Source organism: Monopterus albus, unplaced genomic scaffold (assembly GCF_001952655.1).
Source record: "Monopterus albus unplaced genomic scaffold, M_albus_1.0 scaffold36.1, whole genome shotgun sequence".
Lineage (NCBI taxonomy): Eukaryota > Metazoa > Chordata > Actinopteri > Synbranchiformes > Synbranchidae > Monopterus > Monopterus albus.
Window position 1 is genome coordinate 34988 of NW_018127916.1, and position 17071 is coordinate 52058.

At 39.5% G+C, this 17071-nt stretch overlaps 4 protein-coding genes across 8 annotated transcripts in view; 2 read left to right on the forward strand and 2 right to left on the reverse strand.

Moving 5' to 3' along the window:
- Positions 1-2: 2 nt before the first annotated feature.
- slc26a6l1 (solute carrier family 26 member 6, like 1) overlaps positions 3-17071 on the reverse strand; it is an 18199-nt gene continuing 1130 nt past the window's right edge. Inside the window, exons 1-19 of one of the 3 annotated variants that reach the window (XM_020597999.1) lie at positions 6012-6151; positions 5725-5864; positions 5368-5478; positions 5113-5288; positions 4856-5020; positions 4548-4700; positions 4166-4248; positions 3915-4062; positions 3693-3806; positions 3172-3249; positions 2907-3002; positions 2678-2784; positions 2472-2541; positions 2294-2386; positions 1744-1854; positions 1239-1667; positions 631-685; positions 389-534; positions 3-140 (exon numbers count right to left, since the gene is read on the reverse strand). In XM_020597999.1, coding sequence (XP_020453655.1) covers positions 114-140; positions 389-534; positions 631-685; positions 1239-1667; positions 1744-1854; positions 2294-2386; positions 2472-2541; positions 2678-2784; positions 2907-3002; positions 3172-3249; positions 3693-3806; positions 3915-4062; positions 4166-4248; positions 4548-4700; positions 4856-5020; positions 5113-5288; positions 5368-5478; positions 5725-5864; positions 6012-6151 — 2442 coding nt within the window. In that variant the 3' untranslated portion in view covers positions 3-113. Of the gene's footprint in view, positions 141-388; positions 535-630; positions 686-1238; positions 1668-1743; positions 1855-2293; positions 2387-2471; positions 2542-2677; positions 2785-2906; positions 3003-3171; positions 3250-3692; positions 3807-3914; positions 4063-4165; positions 4249-4547; positions 4701-4855; positions 5021-5112; positions 5289-5367; positions 5479-5724; positions 5865-6011; positions 6152-17071 lie in introns of those variants that run through there. The other 2 variants (XM_020597997.1, XM_020597998.1) reach the window with 2 other exon arrangements.
- Positions 7634-10199, forward strand: kbtbd12 (kelch repeat and BTB (POZ) domain containing 12). The gene is made up of 5 exons (XM_020598000.1): positions 7634-8805; positions 8885-9155; positions 9412-9562; positions 9757-9954; positions 10042-10199. Exons 1-5 carry the CDS (start codon positions 7733-7735, stop codon positions 10197-10199), a joined length of 1851 nt encoding a protein of 616 aa, XP_020453656.1. The 5' UTR covers positions 7634-7732.
- Positions 11198-14707, reverse strand: ccdc36 (coiled-coil domain containing 36). 3 transcript variants are annotated; one of them, XM_020598006.1, is made up of 8 exons: positions 14571-14660; positions 14163-14228; positions 13801-13939; positions 13142-13278; positions 12975-13044; positions 12814-12898; positions 12400-12515; positions 11198-12294 (listed from the first exon to the last, which is right to left on the reverse strand). In XM_020598006.1, the coding sequence occupies exons 2-8, from the start codon at positions 14213-14215 to the stop codon at positions 11566-11568; spliced, it is 1329 nt and encodes a 442-aa protein (XP_020453662.1). In that variant the 5' UTR covers positions 14216-14228; positions 14571-14660; the 3' UTR covers positions 11198-11565. The 3 variants fall into 3 exon arrangements, with proteins under 3 accessions (XP_020453662.1, XP_020453660.1, XP_020453659.1); XM_020598004.1 differs by lacking the exon at positions 14163-14228 and having other exon boundaries at positions 12975-13023; positions 14571-14707; XM_020598003.1 differs by lacking the exon at positions 14163-14228 and having other exon boundaries at positions 14571-14707.
- cunh1orf159 (chromosome unknown C1orf159 homolog) overlaps positions 14654-17071 on the forward strand; it is a 10335-nt gene continuing 7917 nt past the window's right edge. The window contains exon 1 of the mRNA XM_020598007.1: positions 14654-14712. The gene's annotated coding sequence lies outside the window, so the exon portion shown is untranslated. The remainder of the gene's footprint in view (positions 14713-17071) is intronic.

Consider the following 17071-nt stretch of genomic DNA (forward strand, 5'->3'; position numbering starts at 1 on the left):
TTGTCAAATACTTGCAACTAATAATTTACAAATAAAAATTTTTAATTTGTTTTATTCCCTCCAGCAGATATTGAAATAGTTGTTTTACTGGATGTCACGTTTGGATGAAATCCTTAAGGTTTTGTGCTGCTGTCCATTTCCTGAAATCAGACCATTTATTTAGAGAGTCATTTAGCTAAACTGACAGATTTCTTTATGCATCTTTCAATATGTGCAGTGGTTACATTGTGGTTGGCTTGTTCAGTGCTGACCAACTGTTAACTGTGTTTCTATACAGTGTATGTACAGGGATTAAGTCATTTATGCATTGTCTACCTTTAGTTACAATATTTGTTAAGATTCAACATTGGACTATCGAAACAAAGTGTCACCTGAGCATCTTACACACCTCTGATGGCTCGTATCTGGGGAATGATGTTGTTTCATGGTGATCCAAACAGTAGAGCACAGCATCATGAACGGAGGCAAAAAGATGTCTTTTTGTTATTGACTGGGAGAAGAAGCCACCAAGCTCGAATTGCTCCACCACGGATGCTGAAGAGAAGAGAGTTTAGAGGTCGAGTCATGACAAAAACAACAAAACCTTTTCATAAACCACAGGCTTAATGAGGTGAAGAGGTATTCACTTACCTTGACAACCAGCCATGTAGATGTCTACATCAATCTCACTGAAGTCTTGGAATATCTGCCAATATAACAAATACTGAATATTTCTTCTCATCAAAAGTCAACACTGCACCAGCCTTTAAAATACAGCGTTCGTATTTCTTCTCTATGAGGTGCTACTAACCCTAATCAACCCAATTATTCATCTCACGGTGAATTACCTGAATTAATTTAACTGTAAGAGAGTAAAACTTTAAATGAAAGTTAATAAACTCCATTTCATTGACATAGGCATGTCAAAAATAAAAACAAAATCATGTCTTGACTAAACTTGACTGTATCTTTATCCTCAACAATTTAATTGTAAGTCAGGACAAGGTGATAGCAGACCTGTATTTACCTGTTTATATAAAAACACAACTCTTACATGCAGAAAAATCTCAAGGCAGCGTGTATACATTGCATATTTTTCCTCAAATTTCTCTTACATTATTTATTAAAAGGGTTTGATACCTAAATGTTCTCAAAGTATATGGGTCTCCATCTAATCCAAGAAACTGTAGTAACATTTGAGACATTTTCAATAATAGTTTACCTTTTATTTAATGGACACTGGCACCTTTTGTACTTACATTTTTCAAAGTCTTTATAGCCACTGTGTCCACGAAGTTAGTTGTGGACAGGTCAAGAATGATGGAGTGAATGTCCCAGGTCCACTTGCCCAGAGACCCAAGAGAGACCCGCTCCAGATCCTGACTCTGTGTGTCATCGCTGCTGGAGCCCAGAGTGGTGGTATCACTGTCATGAAGTTCAGACATCGACCCTAAGCTGGTGCCATCAGGATCTCCTCCTTTCAGGTATTCCCATCTACAGTGGCAGTCTGATGTTCGGGGAGCAGTAGGAATGACAAACACCGTCCCATTCTCCCTCTCTGTCCAGCCTTGACTTTCCTTGTCTGGTACATTTCCACTGATACATGTGTCTTTCCAGCTGCTGGGCTCTAACTCCACAGAGAACACCACTGACCCAGACAGCTGTTTAGCTGCCCTCTGTGCTTGTCTCTGAGGAGAAGGGAAGAAATTATGACATATACTATTGCTTTGTAGTTACATTATGTATACATTTCCTGCATGTTACCTCTCTCTTGGCTCGCCTCTTTGCCCGTCTCTCAGCCCTCCTTTCTCTGCGTTTCTGTTTGGCTTCCTGCCTCCTCTTATAAATAAGCATTTTACTGATGTCAAGCCCACTCTGAAGATGAATGACAAATAAAAACAAAACATCATTGGCATCTAACAAAAATATATCACTAATTGTTACTTTGGAAAAGATGATAGGGTGGAAATCTTAGCCCTTAAACTGGGAAAAATTGGAGCTGAACAATTAGTCAAGTGACAGAAAATTAACCAGCAACTATTTCGCTAATTGATTAATCGTTTCAGCCATTTAATGCAGAAAAGCCAAACATTTATCTGCTTTCAGTTTCTCAAATATGACCATTTGCTTCCTTTTTGTAACATGATAACTGAATATCTTTGTATAGGATCATATGCAATTTTTTTCTGAATGTTCTGACATGTTATAGCCAAAATGATCAACTTATTGATCAAGAAGACATTTGTCAGAATACTAACTAATGAAAATTATAACTCAGTTCAGCCTAGACTAGATAGGATTATTAAGAACAAACCTTTTCTTTCAGGGCCTCAAGGTAGAGCTCAGCATTGGCAAAATATACTGTAGCTGAGGAGCGGAATATAGTAACACCTGGAATCTTTCTTGCCTGCCAATTAGAAGGACACCCTTAGTGTTTTTAGCAGGCTTAATACAAAAAGTTTCATTTATTGTTTTACATCTTTCTGTGTTACCTCCCTGTGCGTCTCTACATCCACGTACAGTTCTGTACCTGGAACATTTCCCAGAACAGAGTATGTTGGCCTGAAGAATGTAATAAAAAAAACTTTGTACATTATGGTTGTGTACAGTATTTTACATAATCTGGCAGCGTAACCCACACAGTATGAAAACTCAGATACTACAGTGAGAAATAGGCTGAGCTGCAGATAAACCTTACAACTGTGTCCTGAAGATAACGGTAAGGAGTGCAAAGGTGACTGATGCGGCCAGACCCAGATCAAGATTGAGGAGCAGTGTCGACACCCAAGTGACCAACCACACCACCTGGAGGACACAGCATAACATGACTTCTTTAGGTTGACAATAACACCATTCCCATCTCAACATCAAAATCACTGCTTTAAAGGGTATTTTGAAATTATGGAAAGTCGTAATTCAAATCTCACCAGATCAATCTTGCTGCTCCTCCACAGTGTAACAATGTCAGAGTACTGCTGGAACATACCTTTCAGATTAACAAAGACAATCACTCCAAGGACAGCCTGAAATAAGAACACCCACATTTTTACATGATAAACTGTCCATCCAGAAATGTGAAAGACTCAAAACTGAAAATCCATTACATCACACAAAATCTATCATGCCTCACAAACATGTACAAACTGTGTAACTTAGTGTGTGCAGTAATGACATGCAGTTCAATAGTGGAACCTTTGGCAGCTCCTGAAACAGTGGTCCAAGTTTCAGTATAGTCACCAAGACAATTAGAGATGAGACCACTCCAGCCATCTGAAAGAACAGCAGAAAGGTTGTTTGTGATTTTCTTAAAATACTGAACAGCAATGTTAATGTTATTAGACTGCATTGCAGAGATGGATTTATTATATTCTTGGAGAATAGTTTGACTATGTGACACCATTTAGTGGTGACCTGCTAAGTCTCGTTTCCAATCATTTATTCATTTGGCATATTGTTTGGATGGATCATAAATACATTTGGTATGTTGCTGCATAACAAATTATTGAAGCTAAAAAATAACAGTAATGTTCTAGCATCGTTCTGAATTTCCACAAGGGTTTTACATATAAGTTGGTTCAGTCAGCCTTAACAAGGTCATATTCTTTGCATATTTAGAACAGAACTGTTGCATATGGAATGTTTACAGCAAAAAATGACTGACTCTCTCTATTTGTATTGTTGTTTTTGCAGTGTTGTCATTTCTGTTTTCTCACTTGTGTTTTTCCTCCAGTGGTCTCCTGGATGAGACTTCGAGACATGGAGGAGCAGACTGAATAGCACTTAAAGAAGCCTCCAACTACATTACTGAGACCCAGAGCCACCAGCTCCTGCAGCAGTGTGGAGACAGACACAAGAATTAGCAGAGGAATATACCAAATATACAAAAAATGAGAACAGTATTCGTAGAATTTACGATATTTGATGTGAGGGTTTACCTGGTTACTGTCCACCTTGTATCCATGTTTCAGTGCAAATGTTTTTCCAAGTGAAATACCTATGGCATATCCAACGATGGCCAGTGCAAAAGCTTCACCGATAACCTCTCCAAAAAGGCTAGCATCTGGTACACTGGGGGGACTTAAACTAGCACACAGGCAGGGGACAAGCAGATAGGTTAGTACTAACCTACCTGGGAATATGAGCAAGGAAAGAATGACAGCAGTAAGACTTAAATCCAAATGCGTACCCACTAGGAATTTCTCCAACAACTGAAACAGTGTAGTTGCTCTTCAAGTGAGCATACTTTGATATCAATGTTCCTGTCACAATCTGAAATGATCACAGAAAACAGATAAACACAGATATACACAAAGAAGCCACATTTTGTACATGTCAAACCTTCACTTATTAAAAATCTAGTAAATCATATTGTAGATGTACACCTAATTATTAGCCATAAATAATTCATTTTTGCTGCGAACTGCAAAAGGGCAGAGGCCTTTACACTACTGCTGATTCAGCTGCTTGGTTCCACTGTGTCTGTGCTTTTTGAGTGTTGCAACATCAGCCTCAGCACAACGCAGAGCTAATAAAGAGATTTCAGAAAGTGTGTCCTCATGTCAACTCACTGTGATGAGCTCCACTGGGATGGGCACTGGCAGCTTTGGACTGAGGAAGGAATTGAGCTCCTTGGCTGCAATTAGGAACACCATAGACACAGCACTGACCACTAGTGTTGGAAGATGAGTGTGTGGCAGCAGGGAGCAAACATCCTTCAGAGTCTGAAAATAAAAACAGGTAAAGCAGTGAGTTTTGGCTTGGCACTGCACTTGTAAAAACAAACAGGCACAACTGTTACTTTAGGATTATTGTCATGATCGACTGCACTGTGCTCAAACAAGTAATGCACTCACATCAGTAATATTGCATTACTCACATACACAAGTGACAGCGGACCACTAAACCTTGTGGGTGACACTCCAAAAATGTTCTTCAGTTGTGCCACCACAGCATGGCCTGCAGCAGCTGTTGTGTAAGCCCGCACCAGAGGTTCAGACAAGTACGTTCCCACAAATCCAAACTTTACCAAACCCAGTACCACCTATGTAAACATCCATGAATGAATACATGAGTTTTGGCAGCTGTAACCACAAAACAGGCCATAATTATTTCTGCTGGATGCTGTGTTCAGACCTGAATAAGTCCTGCTAGGACAGTAGTAGCAGCTGCCACCTGCACCCTGTATGAATCCCGGGCAGTTATGTCCACCTCACCAGTAATGTTGGTCCCATTCATAATGAGGAAGTCCATGTCCGGAGCAAGTCTCTCTGTCACACTGCCGACCATGATGCTGAGCACAGTAAATGTACCTGAACACAGTAAAGGATAGAAACTTATTACAGAGGTTATAATGGCCATGGTATAATGTCAATGTCTTTCTCTGCTTACCAATGGAGAGATGACGTGATGTTCCAAAAGCGAAATAGATCAGTGATGGGTAGAAGGATGTGTAGAGCCCAAATACAGGTGGTAATGAAGCCAGCAATGCATACGCCATACCTGTGGAAAGTAGGAGTCTTGTTTACAAACAAACATCTACTGTATACTAGGTTTATCATTAGTGAAAAAGAAATATTCTCCATTAGGACAGTAAATATTTTTACAAAATACTGTGTATGACAAAAACGTATAAAATTAAGTCAGAACTATACATGAGGTTTTTATCATATACCCTTAAGTCATAGAATTCAGTTTTTTTCTGCACTACTGTGCAGAAAACCGATATTTATTCATTCATTTTCATACCCTGTGGTAGGTGCATTATGCCCACACTGATGCCGGCAATGAGGTCTGGCATGCCATAGTCCCACACTGAGTACTTAGGCAGCCAGTATAATACAGGGAAGCTGCTCAACACGCTTCTTTTAAGTTTGGGAATTGTACATCTGGAAGAGATTTGAAGACAAAACAGAGACAAAAGTGAAAGTCTTCATACTGGTGGAAATTTGAAAGCATGTGTTTATTAAAGATCAGACCAGACATCTACAGTGCAGTCAGCAGCAAAGTCACAAAAGTCATCAAATTTGCCTTACCTTAAGGAGTCTTTAAGCCATTCAGTAACAGAAGGGCGAATGTCAGAGTATGTTTTTCTATGTGTTACCTCTTCCAGTCTCTGCTCATCCAGCACTTCCCTTTCTACTTTGTATTTCCCAAACCTGATTGTAGAGTCCATTGGGCTGAATCTGTCAAACTCTGTGCAACTTTATTATTGTACACTTTAGTATGCAGTATAGGAGTATAAAATTTATTCTAAAGAGGCTTGTTTACAGCAAACTGTCCAGCAAATCTGTCTACAAAGAGCAGATATTCCAATACTACTGTCACACAAAGAGCTGCATCTGCATATGTACACCATATTGCCTAATGGTTAACCATAATCAGGATGTTGTGGGCAGAGCCTCTTCATAGCAGCAATGGCTGACTGGAAAAAGCAAAGGGTGTAATTATAGTCTTAAAGAAGAAAAAGATTAACTGTGTTTAATTCAGGATGTATGACAAGTGTATTTCCATCCTGACAGTTTTTCCATTCAACAGCAAAAATGAAGCTAACGAACCATGACATCACCTTAACCTTAAATTACACTGGTTAAGTCTTTATTGAGGACTACATGTACTTCAGAACAAAATACTTAAAATATACTAAAGTAAATGGAAACTCCACCAGCAGCCAATTAATATCCAACACAATGCAGGCAAATCAGGAAGTTAAATGTATTTAATACTGACAAGCTTCATTATGGTCGGTGCAACAATGTCCAGGATTTAAATGTTAAAGATCAAACTTAATAGACAAGGTCTGATTTTGGAACATGTGGACATATAATATATACTGGGTCTTTAAGAGAGTGCTGTCATGAAATATGAGTCCAAGCTATGAGCAGTGCTTCATTTCAGTCATTCCCAAGACAATTGCATGTGAGTGGGGCAAACAAACAGTAATGAAAAATTAGCCAAAATAAAGCACAACATTGTGCATCAGTTACATTATTAGCAACAAACTAATTCACAGTATTTGTCACTGTCCCTGCTTAAAAACCTACTCTCTCCTTATGACTGAAACCCTTCTGACCTGCTTGTTGTCTGCCACAACATGGTCTATTTTTGGGTTAGTAGCTCAGAGTGTGGCAGCCAGGGAGGGGGTACATATCTGTCTCTTGCTATTGCCCCAGACCTTCTCTAACCCTCCTCAACAACACATGTAGCTTGTTGAAAAACATGGCTATTTACTGGTCTTTTTAGATCAAAAACGACAGTAGACAAGAGGTGCTGATGACTTTGGCAAGACCTTTTCAAAGGGACCCGTACGCTGCATGATGCAATCAACTATAAATTGTAAGTGTGCACAATAGTGGTATTTTGCTAGTATTTGTTATTGTAATAATCAGATTACTACATTATATATAAAGCCAATAAGAAAAATGAGTTATTTAAAACAGCAGCTGTTGAAGTATGATACAAAAGTGTTCTTATAGTTTTGTTTTTACTGCAGTCAGTACAAGGATGCTTTCAGTAAAATGCCTTAACTTTTGATATTGTATTGACTACTTACTCTTTTATCCACGAGTGAAGTGGTATAGCATTAACATACCTTTCCAAATCAAAACTGTTCATACGACTAAATAGTTTTTACTGTGCACTTATAAAAATGTGGTTTGATATGATACTGATGGAGGCTCATTTTTTTCGTTTTTCAGTGACAACTTTCTCACCAGTTGTTTGTAAGTTTCCTGTGTAACTTTGTAAATATTGCAAAATGGATTTTACAGCCAAACATGGGCTGGTGCTGCTCGAGCAGCTGAGGAGGATGAGGGAGACTGGGCATCTGACAGATGTGGTACTGGTGGCTGAGGGCATCAGCTTTCCCTGTCACAGAGTTATTCTATCTGCCTTCAGCCCTTACTTCCGTGTTATGTTCACATGTGGCCTGCGTGAGTGCAACAACAGAGAAATATTCCTGCGTGACACCTCCGCAGATAGCTTGGCTCTCCTCTTGAACTACATGTACTGCTCAGATCTTCCTCTCACTAACGCCAATGTACAAGGCATTTCGATTGCAGCTTTTCTCCTGCAGATGGATGACGTCTTTGATCGCTGTCAGCAGCACATGACCGAGAACATGGATGCCTCTAACTGCCTTGGTGTGTATTACTTTGCCTGTGACCTTGGTGCAGAGGAACTGGCTGACCATGCTAAACGGTTCTTGAGGAAACATTTTGTTCAAGTCTGCCAGAATGAGGAGGTCCTGGAGCTTGAGTCCCATCAGCTGGGGAAGCTCCTGACTTCTGATGACCTTAATGTTTCCCGTGAAGAGACCATCCTGGATGTAGTCCTTCGCTGGGTGAAACACAGTGCTCTGATGGAAGGAGAATTACGAATTCGGCACCTTCCAGAGCTCCTGAAGAAGGTTCGCTTGCCACTAATAAGCCCTGACTATTTAAGAGAGGTGATGAAGAGAAATATGGCCCTGCTGGCTGATGCTGAATGTCTTGAGATGCTGAATGCAGCCTTGGAGGCCACAGCGATTCATCCCTCAGCTGCACCACACAAACTAAAGCTGCGGTACGGCATGGAGACCACAGATCTGCTGCTCTGTGTCGGAAATGACAGTGGTGGGATTAGGTCAAGATATGGCAGCTATGCCGAGCGCAGCTTTTGCTACACCCCATCCACAGGCCAAACCTACTACATCACCTCACCTCGCTATGGAAAGGCTCTGGGGTACGTGTGTGCTGGGGCTGTGACCGAAAAAAATGTCATTGTTGTGGCAGGAGAAGCAAGCACACGCAGAATGTCCCAACAGAAGGATATAAATGTTGAGATCTACAGGTAAAACAAATATAAAGTGATACACTCTAGCAGTTGCTTGCCTCACACAGATGGTACAGATTGTTGCCCTGGGTTGCAGGTATAAAGAAGAAGCCCAAGGAAGCTGGGAGCGCCTGACGTCAGCAGAGTACCGTGATTCATATGCTCTGGGATCACTGGGTGACACTCTGTACCTGCTGGGTGGACAAATGAAGCTGAAGAACCAGTTTCTTATTACTAACTGTGTGGAGCGATGGTCCCTGCAAGGCGGACCGTGGCGAAGTGCAGCACCCCTGCCTTTGCCTTTGGCCCATCACAGCGTGGTCAGGATGAAAGATTGTCTTTATGTGTTAGGAGGGCGAACCCCACAGGTAATGTGAAAACATATACACGACCAGTCAAAAGTTTGGACACATTTGCCCTTTATATTCAAGGAGAAAGTGTGCCGAAACTATTAACTGGTAGTGTGTGTATTCATTTCTTCAAAACCCGCATTCAAATAAGTTCTTTTGAAATCTGGGAACTATTAACACATTTAATAAGAGCTCTTACAGTATGAGCATGTAACTCTTGTCTGACTGCACCTGCTCCATTTTGTCATACCCTTCCTCCCCTTCAACCATCCAGTCATACCGGATGGATGATGAGCCAGACCGCCTTAATAACCGCCTTCTGGAATATGATCCAAACACAAACAAGTGGACAGAACTAAGTCCCATGAAGTACTCAAAGTACCGCTGCAGTGCTGTGGTACTCCATGGTGAAATTTATGTGATGGGTGAGATAATTAGTTCAGTTAACTTTGCTTGTAAAATAGCCAGTTCAATGTACAATCCTAGTAAGGCCCATGCTTTGCATTATTACATGAATGTCATTATTCAGCCAAATAACTGAATTGCATTAGTTTCTGTAAGAATTTATTTAAAAATGCACTATTTGGTAAAAACAAACAAACCTCTTCTGCACTTGTAGGAGGCATTGGGTGTGAAGGTGTAGATCGTGGCCAGTCACGGCATTGCCTTAGTGCTGTGGAAATCTACAACCCAGATGGAGATTACTGGAGGGATGGACCTCCTCTCCCATGTGCACAACTCTCACTACGCACCAATGCCTCTAATGCAGGAGCAGTGGGAGGCAAGATTTATGTTTGCGGATACTACAAAGGAGCAGGTAATGAAATGAAATGATATCCATATCTAATGGAAAAAGGATGTTTTTGAAAATGATTGTAATACACCTCTGTGGCTTAACTCTCAGATCGTCATGATGATATAACCAAGGATATTTTGGAGCTGGACCCATGGGAGAACAGGTGGACAGTGGTGGCTCGGTGCGCTCTGATGCATGACAACTACGACGTCTGCTTAGTGGCAAATCTCAACCCCAGGGGACTCATGTCTCCACCTGCAGACTAAGTAAAACCATGACCCTGTCCCTCTCAGATCAGACCAAAGTCTGTCTGGGAAAAGTAGGAAATTAATAATTAAATTAGTTGCACATGCACTGCTGGGCCAAAGACTTTTCAAGCAGAAAAGGTTTTGCTCTGCATTAATGAGGATCTGCAGATAATGATTTGCACACTATGAGAATACATAGGTCATTTGCAAATAGTTTTTTTGTTTTGTTTTTTTAAATACTGTATAAGAACCTGCACAGAGTCATCGCATTAATCCTGCAGCTGAATGGCACAAAGCTGAAATTGTATGATCAGCAACACCATGAAATTATTTCCTTTGACATTACACAGAGTACTGTGTGGCTTTGATGCAAATCATACCAAAATACTGGTATTTGGTTTATTACAGGAAAAATTAGTCATAATGACTTAAGGACTACACTAAATTGACACTTAGAACATAAAGTATATTGTAAATAAAAAATATTTTAAATTGTACAAATTTTTGTGGCATGTTTGCTAAAGTAGAATACAAGTGTTTGTGTGCTAATAAATATGCACCATTATGGAGCATGATTTTTGTAGTTTGAACACAGATGCATTGAATTGACACCTGAAATGTACACTAAGCTGCCAGGAATCTAGGCACACATGGTTAAACACTAATGCATCAACTCAGTAGTAAATCCTTCCCAAAGGTTATAATGTTCAGATTTTCTACTTTATGACCATTGTGAATTTTGCAGTTTGTGGTGCTGCTAAACTGTACTATGTTTTACTGAGAGGTGTTTCTGGAATGCATTGATTTTGTGGTGTGGACAAATATTTAAAACTACTTACAGAGAAAGAAACAAGGTAATTAGGAAAGGTTGTCTGCCTGAAAAAATTATATTATAACACAATGCATCTTTACAGGGTCAAAATTCAAAAAATGGATCACAGATATTATAGGAAAATGTCAGACAGCAGTAATGATAAATACATTTTGTTCGCAATAATTATTTCAGAAAATTGTGATTTGGTTGCAAAGCCTTTCAGTTTATTTCCAATATGGGTCAGCAGCATTAATACTGAGTAGGTTAATTTTAAAGTCAGCAGAGATGCTTAACGGTCACAATGCCTTTTATAACAGCAGAATAAAAACTATAAAAAAAAATATTTAAAACTTTTAATGTGTAATACTCTAACTTAACTTACTTGTCATTAGTACCTTTTTACACCCATGCAGATAAAAAAAATGAGATTATCAGTGAGTTCTTCTGTCAACAAAGTGAACAACAACAATTAAGAGACTATAGTCCACAAATAATTATAAATATAATAATTAAACATTTTGGGGTTTGCCTCAATACACAAAATGTAAAAAAACAAATTCACTGAGTACTTTACTCATCTTCTAAAAGGCCTAAATCAGAATTGCACTTTATGTCAAACAACTGCCAGAGGCCACCGGGTTTCACCGGGGTCTTCATCTTGGACTCCGCTGAGATGGGTTTGATTTCTTCAAGGCAATCCGAGCTGTTGCTGTCCTGAGACCAGCAGCCGTGAGGGGTGATGACACACCCCGCAGTTTCATTGGACCTTGTCTCCCTTTTCAGTGGAATCACACAGTCTGGGTTGAGACTGCCACAGCTGACTACCTTGTGCTCATGAATAGGTTTTGAAACTTTCTGCTTTTTGTCACAGTTCATGCAAGGTTGACAGTTTTCATCTGAAACAGTGTGCCTTCTTTTCTGTGAGGGCACCAGTGGTCTGTTTTTGCCCCTCCTATGGCCTCTCTGAGTGAACTTCCTCTTTCCTACAATGCGTCTGGAAGCTTGAGGATGAGCTTCACCCTGAACATGTACAAGGCTGTATGATGGAGATACAGACTGTGCATCTTTAAGCTTATTATCAGGCACGATGTTGGAGAGTGATTGTTCCAGCTCTGGTGATGTCTGGATGGCACTATCCATTACTCTCTCAGGACTGGGTTTGATTGAAGGCACTGAGACAAGAGTGCTGAGCATCTTTATGGCCTCTTGAAGCAGGTTTCTTTCCCTCTCCTGCTCCTCTCTCAGACTATTCTTTAAGCTTTGCAGGTTTGAACCAAGTTCTGCTGTACCATCACCACTCTTGAGGAAAAAAAACTTATTTCACAAATCAAATATCTACCAGCAAACAAAATCTTATGTCACTGAAAACATAGCTGCCTACATCATAAACTGCATACTATTCACCTTTTGCACCCTCTTCTCCAGCTCTGTCAACACCTCTTTCTGAGAGTTAATTTTACTCAGCAAAGTCTCGAACTGCTGGGACATGTCACTCTGAAGACTGTTCAAATTATTTTGCACTGAGATGAATGAATAAAAAGAAAAATAAATTAACAAAAAAAGTAATTAAATCTTTCATCTTACTGCACTGTAGTCAATAAAATGTAAAAATTCTGGAACCAAACAGTAATCTTCTGCATTTAAAGACATCGCTCATGACTAATATTTAATCACAAGAGCACCATCTACTGGTAATAAAAACTGCTTGCTCATTGTCTTTTAGAGGAATAAATTAACCACATCAACAGTATGCAGAAACCAACTTTCAGTCCACTAATCTGAATGAATAAATCCATAGCGATCCATTAGGAAACTTACATGTTGATGCAAAAATGTCAAATTTCTCAGCGACTGTTTGGCACACAATCATATTTTTCTCACTGCCAGCAAGCAGTTGTTGGATCTGAAAAACACTGCAGTGTTTTAAAACTAGAAAATACAAAGTATAATAAAAAAAACTGAATGGATGTTACACTTACATCATTGAGAGAATTTCTGATATGCTGATATTCTTTGGCTAAAAGATCACTGTTAAAGCAAAAGGTGTAACTGTGAAAACATGACAGGTGATTATGCCAATGTTTTAAAATCACCCCACAAGTGTGAATTCACTCAGAGTTCCTTGTTTCAAGTGATATACATGTACCTGTCAGTTTTTTCTTTTGCCTTTTTCCTGTCCTCTTCAAATTTATCAAGTATCCCAAAAGCTCTGGCTTTGTCCTTCAAGTTTCCAAACAGGAGAGGTTTAGTGTGATAACTGCTTACAAACTTTGGGTCACTTGCCTAAAGAGTGGCAAAACACAGAGGTTAAGACATATAAAACAAACACAAGTACAGTACTGTATTTTCATATAATCAGAGATGATAAAAAAACAGGTTACTTTTTTAAAATCAAGTCTTACTGGTTTCATGCAAACAAACAAGAAGGTTATGCAACATGAAATTATCAATAATGAGATGTCATCTTTTCATACAACAATATTCTTCCATAAAGCACACCAGCTTAGTGATTTGCAACACAATAGCCCAACACAATGAGAGATATTACATTCTGTATTGATAATAGACTTAATAAAGGAACAAAAGCACAAAAATTGTAGCCCCATAAATGATAGAACTTTTAACAAACATTCAAATTTCTAGAGCATTATCTGTCTCGTTAGACCTGTTATTTAGGTCACTTATTTAACTTACATGCAAATAGCAATGCCATTAAACCAGTGGGGCTTAACCATGTATTGGGATAGTAGAAGATGTTACTAACTGACCAAGAACCACTTACTAGATGAACATAGTAAATCTCACCTCTTGTGAACTATGTTGGGAGTTCCTGGATGACACACTCATATCTTGAGACATGCCCTGAGAATTTTCAAGCCAAAACTGAGACCCGAAAAATAATTGAGAGTCTGTGAAACCGGAGTAGCTGCTGGTAGCCACATTTCTGTTGAAGAATGTTTTGACCCCACCAGTTTTGATGAGTACCATTAAAGAAAACATAAAACATAAATAAAAAATATAGTTTGTACAGGATAACAGAGCAATTGTTTGTTGAATTTTGCTAAGTAAGCAAAGGTCATGATAATGTAATTACAGTTTCACATTTAAAAATGAAAACAACCTAATATATTTTCATATTAAAAAGAAGTAACAGTTTAGCTAACCACCTGCTAACAGCTGGGATGCTCAGCATTTCTTTTATGTTCTTCGCATGATTCATTGCTTCTGGTTACCTGTTTGTAAAGATAACAACACTGTCACGGCAGCATTAGCTAGCCATGTTCTCTTAGCATCAGCACAGCAGCTGACAAATGTGTTTGCGTCTCGCGACTTAACGCTGGGTTAGTTAGCATTAATCTAGAAAATGCTTCCTTAGCTAAATTACGCTAACTTCTTCTTCTGTTGTTTAATGGCGGCTGGCGAACAGCTTTACACTAACTTTAACTAATTGACACAATCAATTTAAACATTACCATAAACTGTTAACTTAGCAGTATTATCAACATCTACCACATGCTAAAGATCTTCAATGTGGTAGAGGTACCTAATCACAAAACACATTTAAACGGACTCACAGATCACAAGAGACTGTGGCGAAGATGGGGCAGTTAAAACTGCTGGTATGCGCACGAGTCTTTAAATATCCCGCCACATGGCCTACCAACGCGAAGCCAGGCTGCATTCGGGTACCGTCGAAAAAGTCGAAACGGCGACAAGGTAGGACCAAACAAACGTCGACTGTGTCGTTTGTTTTAGAGTGAGAGTTTCTTTTTCGGTGTTATTTATTTAGATGTGGGGACTTTACATTGTAAAGTACACAATATCCAGTGCGTTTTCTCTTCTTGTAGCAAAGTTGGCATGCTGGTGGAATTTCGGCAAAACGGTATTTGCGTGACTGGAAGGCCAAGATCTTCAAACTAGTGCTAGAGGTTTCCAGTTAATTTAGTTGATGTTGAAGATGTCAATCTTTGAACTTTCTCATTCAGTTTATGGAAAATATCCTGACTATGGGTATGATTTTTGAGGCTGTGACAACTTTTTAACAGTGGCGTCACTTCAGCCATCACCTCATCTTTTCTTTGCTGGTACCTTGTGCCAGCCATTTCCTTCCCTTGTTATACCCCAGTTCTTTTACTGGACAGATCTGAGAAAGGAAGGAGTCCGACTTTCTTGATTTTAGTGCTGGTTAATTTACAAATACATACATACATACATACATACAGTGCCTTGCAAAAGTATTCGGCCCCCTTGAACTTTGCGACCTTTTGCCACATTTCAGGCTTCAAACATAAAGATATAAAACTGTAATTTTTTGTGAAGAATCAACAACAAGTGGGACACAATCATGAAGTGGAACGAAATTTATTGGATATTTCAAACGTTTTTAACAAATAAAAAACTGAAAAATTGGGCGTGCAAAATTATTCAACCCCCTTAAGTTAATACGTTGTAGCGCCACCTTTTGCTGCGATTACAGCTGTAAATCGCTTGGGGTATGTCTCTATCAGTTTTGCACATCGAGAGACTGAAATTTTTGCCCATGCCTCCTTGCAAAACAGCTCGAGCTCAGTGAGGTTGGATGGAGAGCGTTTGTGAACAGCAGTTGTCAGTTCTTTCCACAGATTCTCGATTGGATTCAGGTCTGGACTTTGACTTGGCCATTCTAACACCTGGATATGTTTATTTGTGAACCATTCCATTGTAGATTTTGCTTTATGTTTTGGATCATTGTCTTGTTGGAAGACAAATCTCCGTCCCAGTCTCAGGTCTTTTGCAGACTCCATCAGGTTTCCTTCCAGAATGGTCCTGTATTTGGCTCCATCCATCTTCCCATCAATTTGAACCATCTTCCCTGTCCCTGCTGAAGAAAAGCAGCCCCAAACCATGATGCTGCCACCACCATGTTTGACAGTGGGGATGGTGTGTTCAGGGTGATGAGCTGTGTTGCTTTTACGCCAAACATAACGTTTTGCATTGTTGCCAAAAAGTTCGATTTTGGTTTCATCTGACCAGAGCACCTTCTTCCACATGTTTGGTGTGTCTCCCAGGTGGCTTGTGGCAAACTTTAAACAACACTTTTTATGGATATCTTTAAGAAATGGCTTTCTTCTTGCCACTCTTCCATAAAGGCCAGATTTGTGCAGTATACGACTGATTGTTGTCCTATGGACAGAGTCTCCCACCTCAGCTGTAGATCTCTGCAGTTCATCCAGAGTGATCATGGGCCTCTTGGCTGCATCTCTGATCAGTCTTCTCCTTGTATGAGCTGAAAGTTTAGAGGGACGGCCAGGTCTTGGTAGATTTGCAGTGGTCTGATACTCCTTCCATTTCAATATTATCACTTGCACAGTGCTCCTTGGGATGTTTAAAGCTTGGAAAATCTTTTTGTATCCAAATCCAGCTTTAAACTTCTCCACAACAGTATCTCAGACCTGCCTGGTGTGTTCCTTGTTCTTCATGATGCTCTCTGCGCTTTAAACGGACCTCTGAGACTATCACAGTGCAGGTGCATTTATACGGAGACTTGATTACACACAGGTGGATTCTATTTATCATCATTAGTCATTTAGGTCAACATTGGATCATTCAGAGATCCTCACTGAACTTCTGGAGAGAGTTTGCTGCACTGAAAGTAAAGGGGCTGAATAATTTTGCACGCCCAATTATTCAGTTTTTTATTTGTTAAAAAAGTTTGAAATATCCAATAAATTTCGTTCCACTTCATGATTGTGTCCCACTTGTTGTTGATTCTTCACAAAAAATTACAGTTTTATATCTTTATGTTTGAAGCCTGAAATGTGGCAAAAGGTCGCAAAGTTCAAGGGGGCCGAATACTTTCGCAAGGCACTGTAAAAATTACTGCAGGTAGTGCAATGTAGGCCTAACTTCACAAAGGTTTATTCAGCTACTGTACAATGCTGACAAAATACTAAAGTACAGCTAAAGCTTATATATGTAAGGCTCCTGACAAAGGATCTCCCAGTTCTCCCAGGTCATTTTTCACAGAAACACCTTTTTATATTACAGTCCACACCAACAACACAGTAGTTTTGGAAAATAACTAAGTACATTTACT

What these genes read in the sequence shown, in the direction of transcription:
- kbtbd12 (XM_020598000.1), top strand. Translation starts at nt 7,733, where the DNA reads ATGGATTTTACAGCCAAACATGGGCTGGTGCTGCTCGAGCAGCTGAGG. An exon ending in TAGGAGGGCGAACCCCACAG is followed by an intron (nt 9,156 to 9,411) that starts GTAATGTGAAAA and finishes TCAACCATCCAG; the next exon opens with TCATACCGGATGGATGATGA. An exon ending in CGGATACTACAAAGGAGCAG is followed by an intron (nt 9,955 to 10,041) that starts GTAATGAAATGA and finishes CTTAACTCTCAG; the next exon opens with ATCGTCATGATGATATAACC.
- ccdc36 (XM_020598003.1), bottom strand. Translation starts at nt 14,677, where the DNA reads ATGCAGCCTGGCTTCGCGTTGGTAGGCCATGTGGCGGGATATTTAAAG. An exon ending in GCCACAGTCTCTTGTGATCT is followed by an intron (nt 13,940 to 14,570) that starts GTGAGTCCGTTT and finishes ATTCTTCAACAG; the next exon opens with AAATGTGGCTACCAGCAGCT. An exon ending in CCCAACATAGTTCACAAGAG is followed by an intron (nt 13,279 to 13,800) that starts GTGAGATTTACT and finishes GCCACTCTTTAG; the next exon opens with GCAAGTGACCCAAAGTTTGT.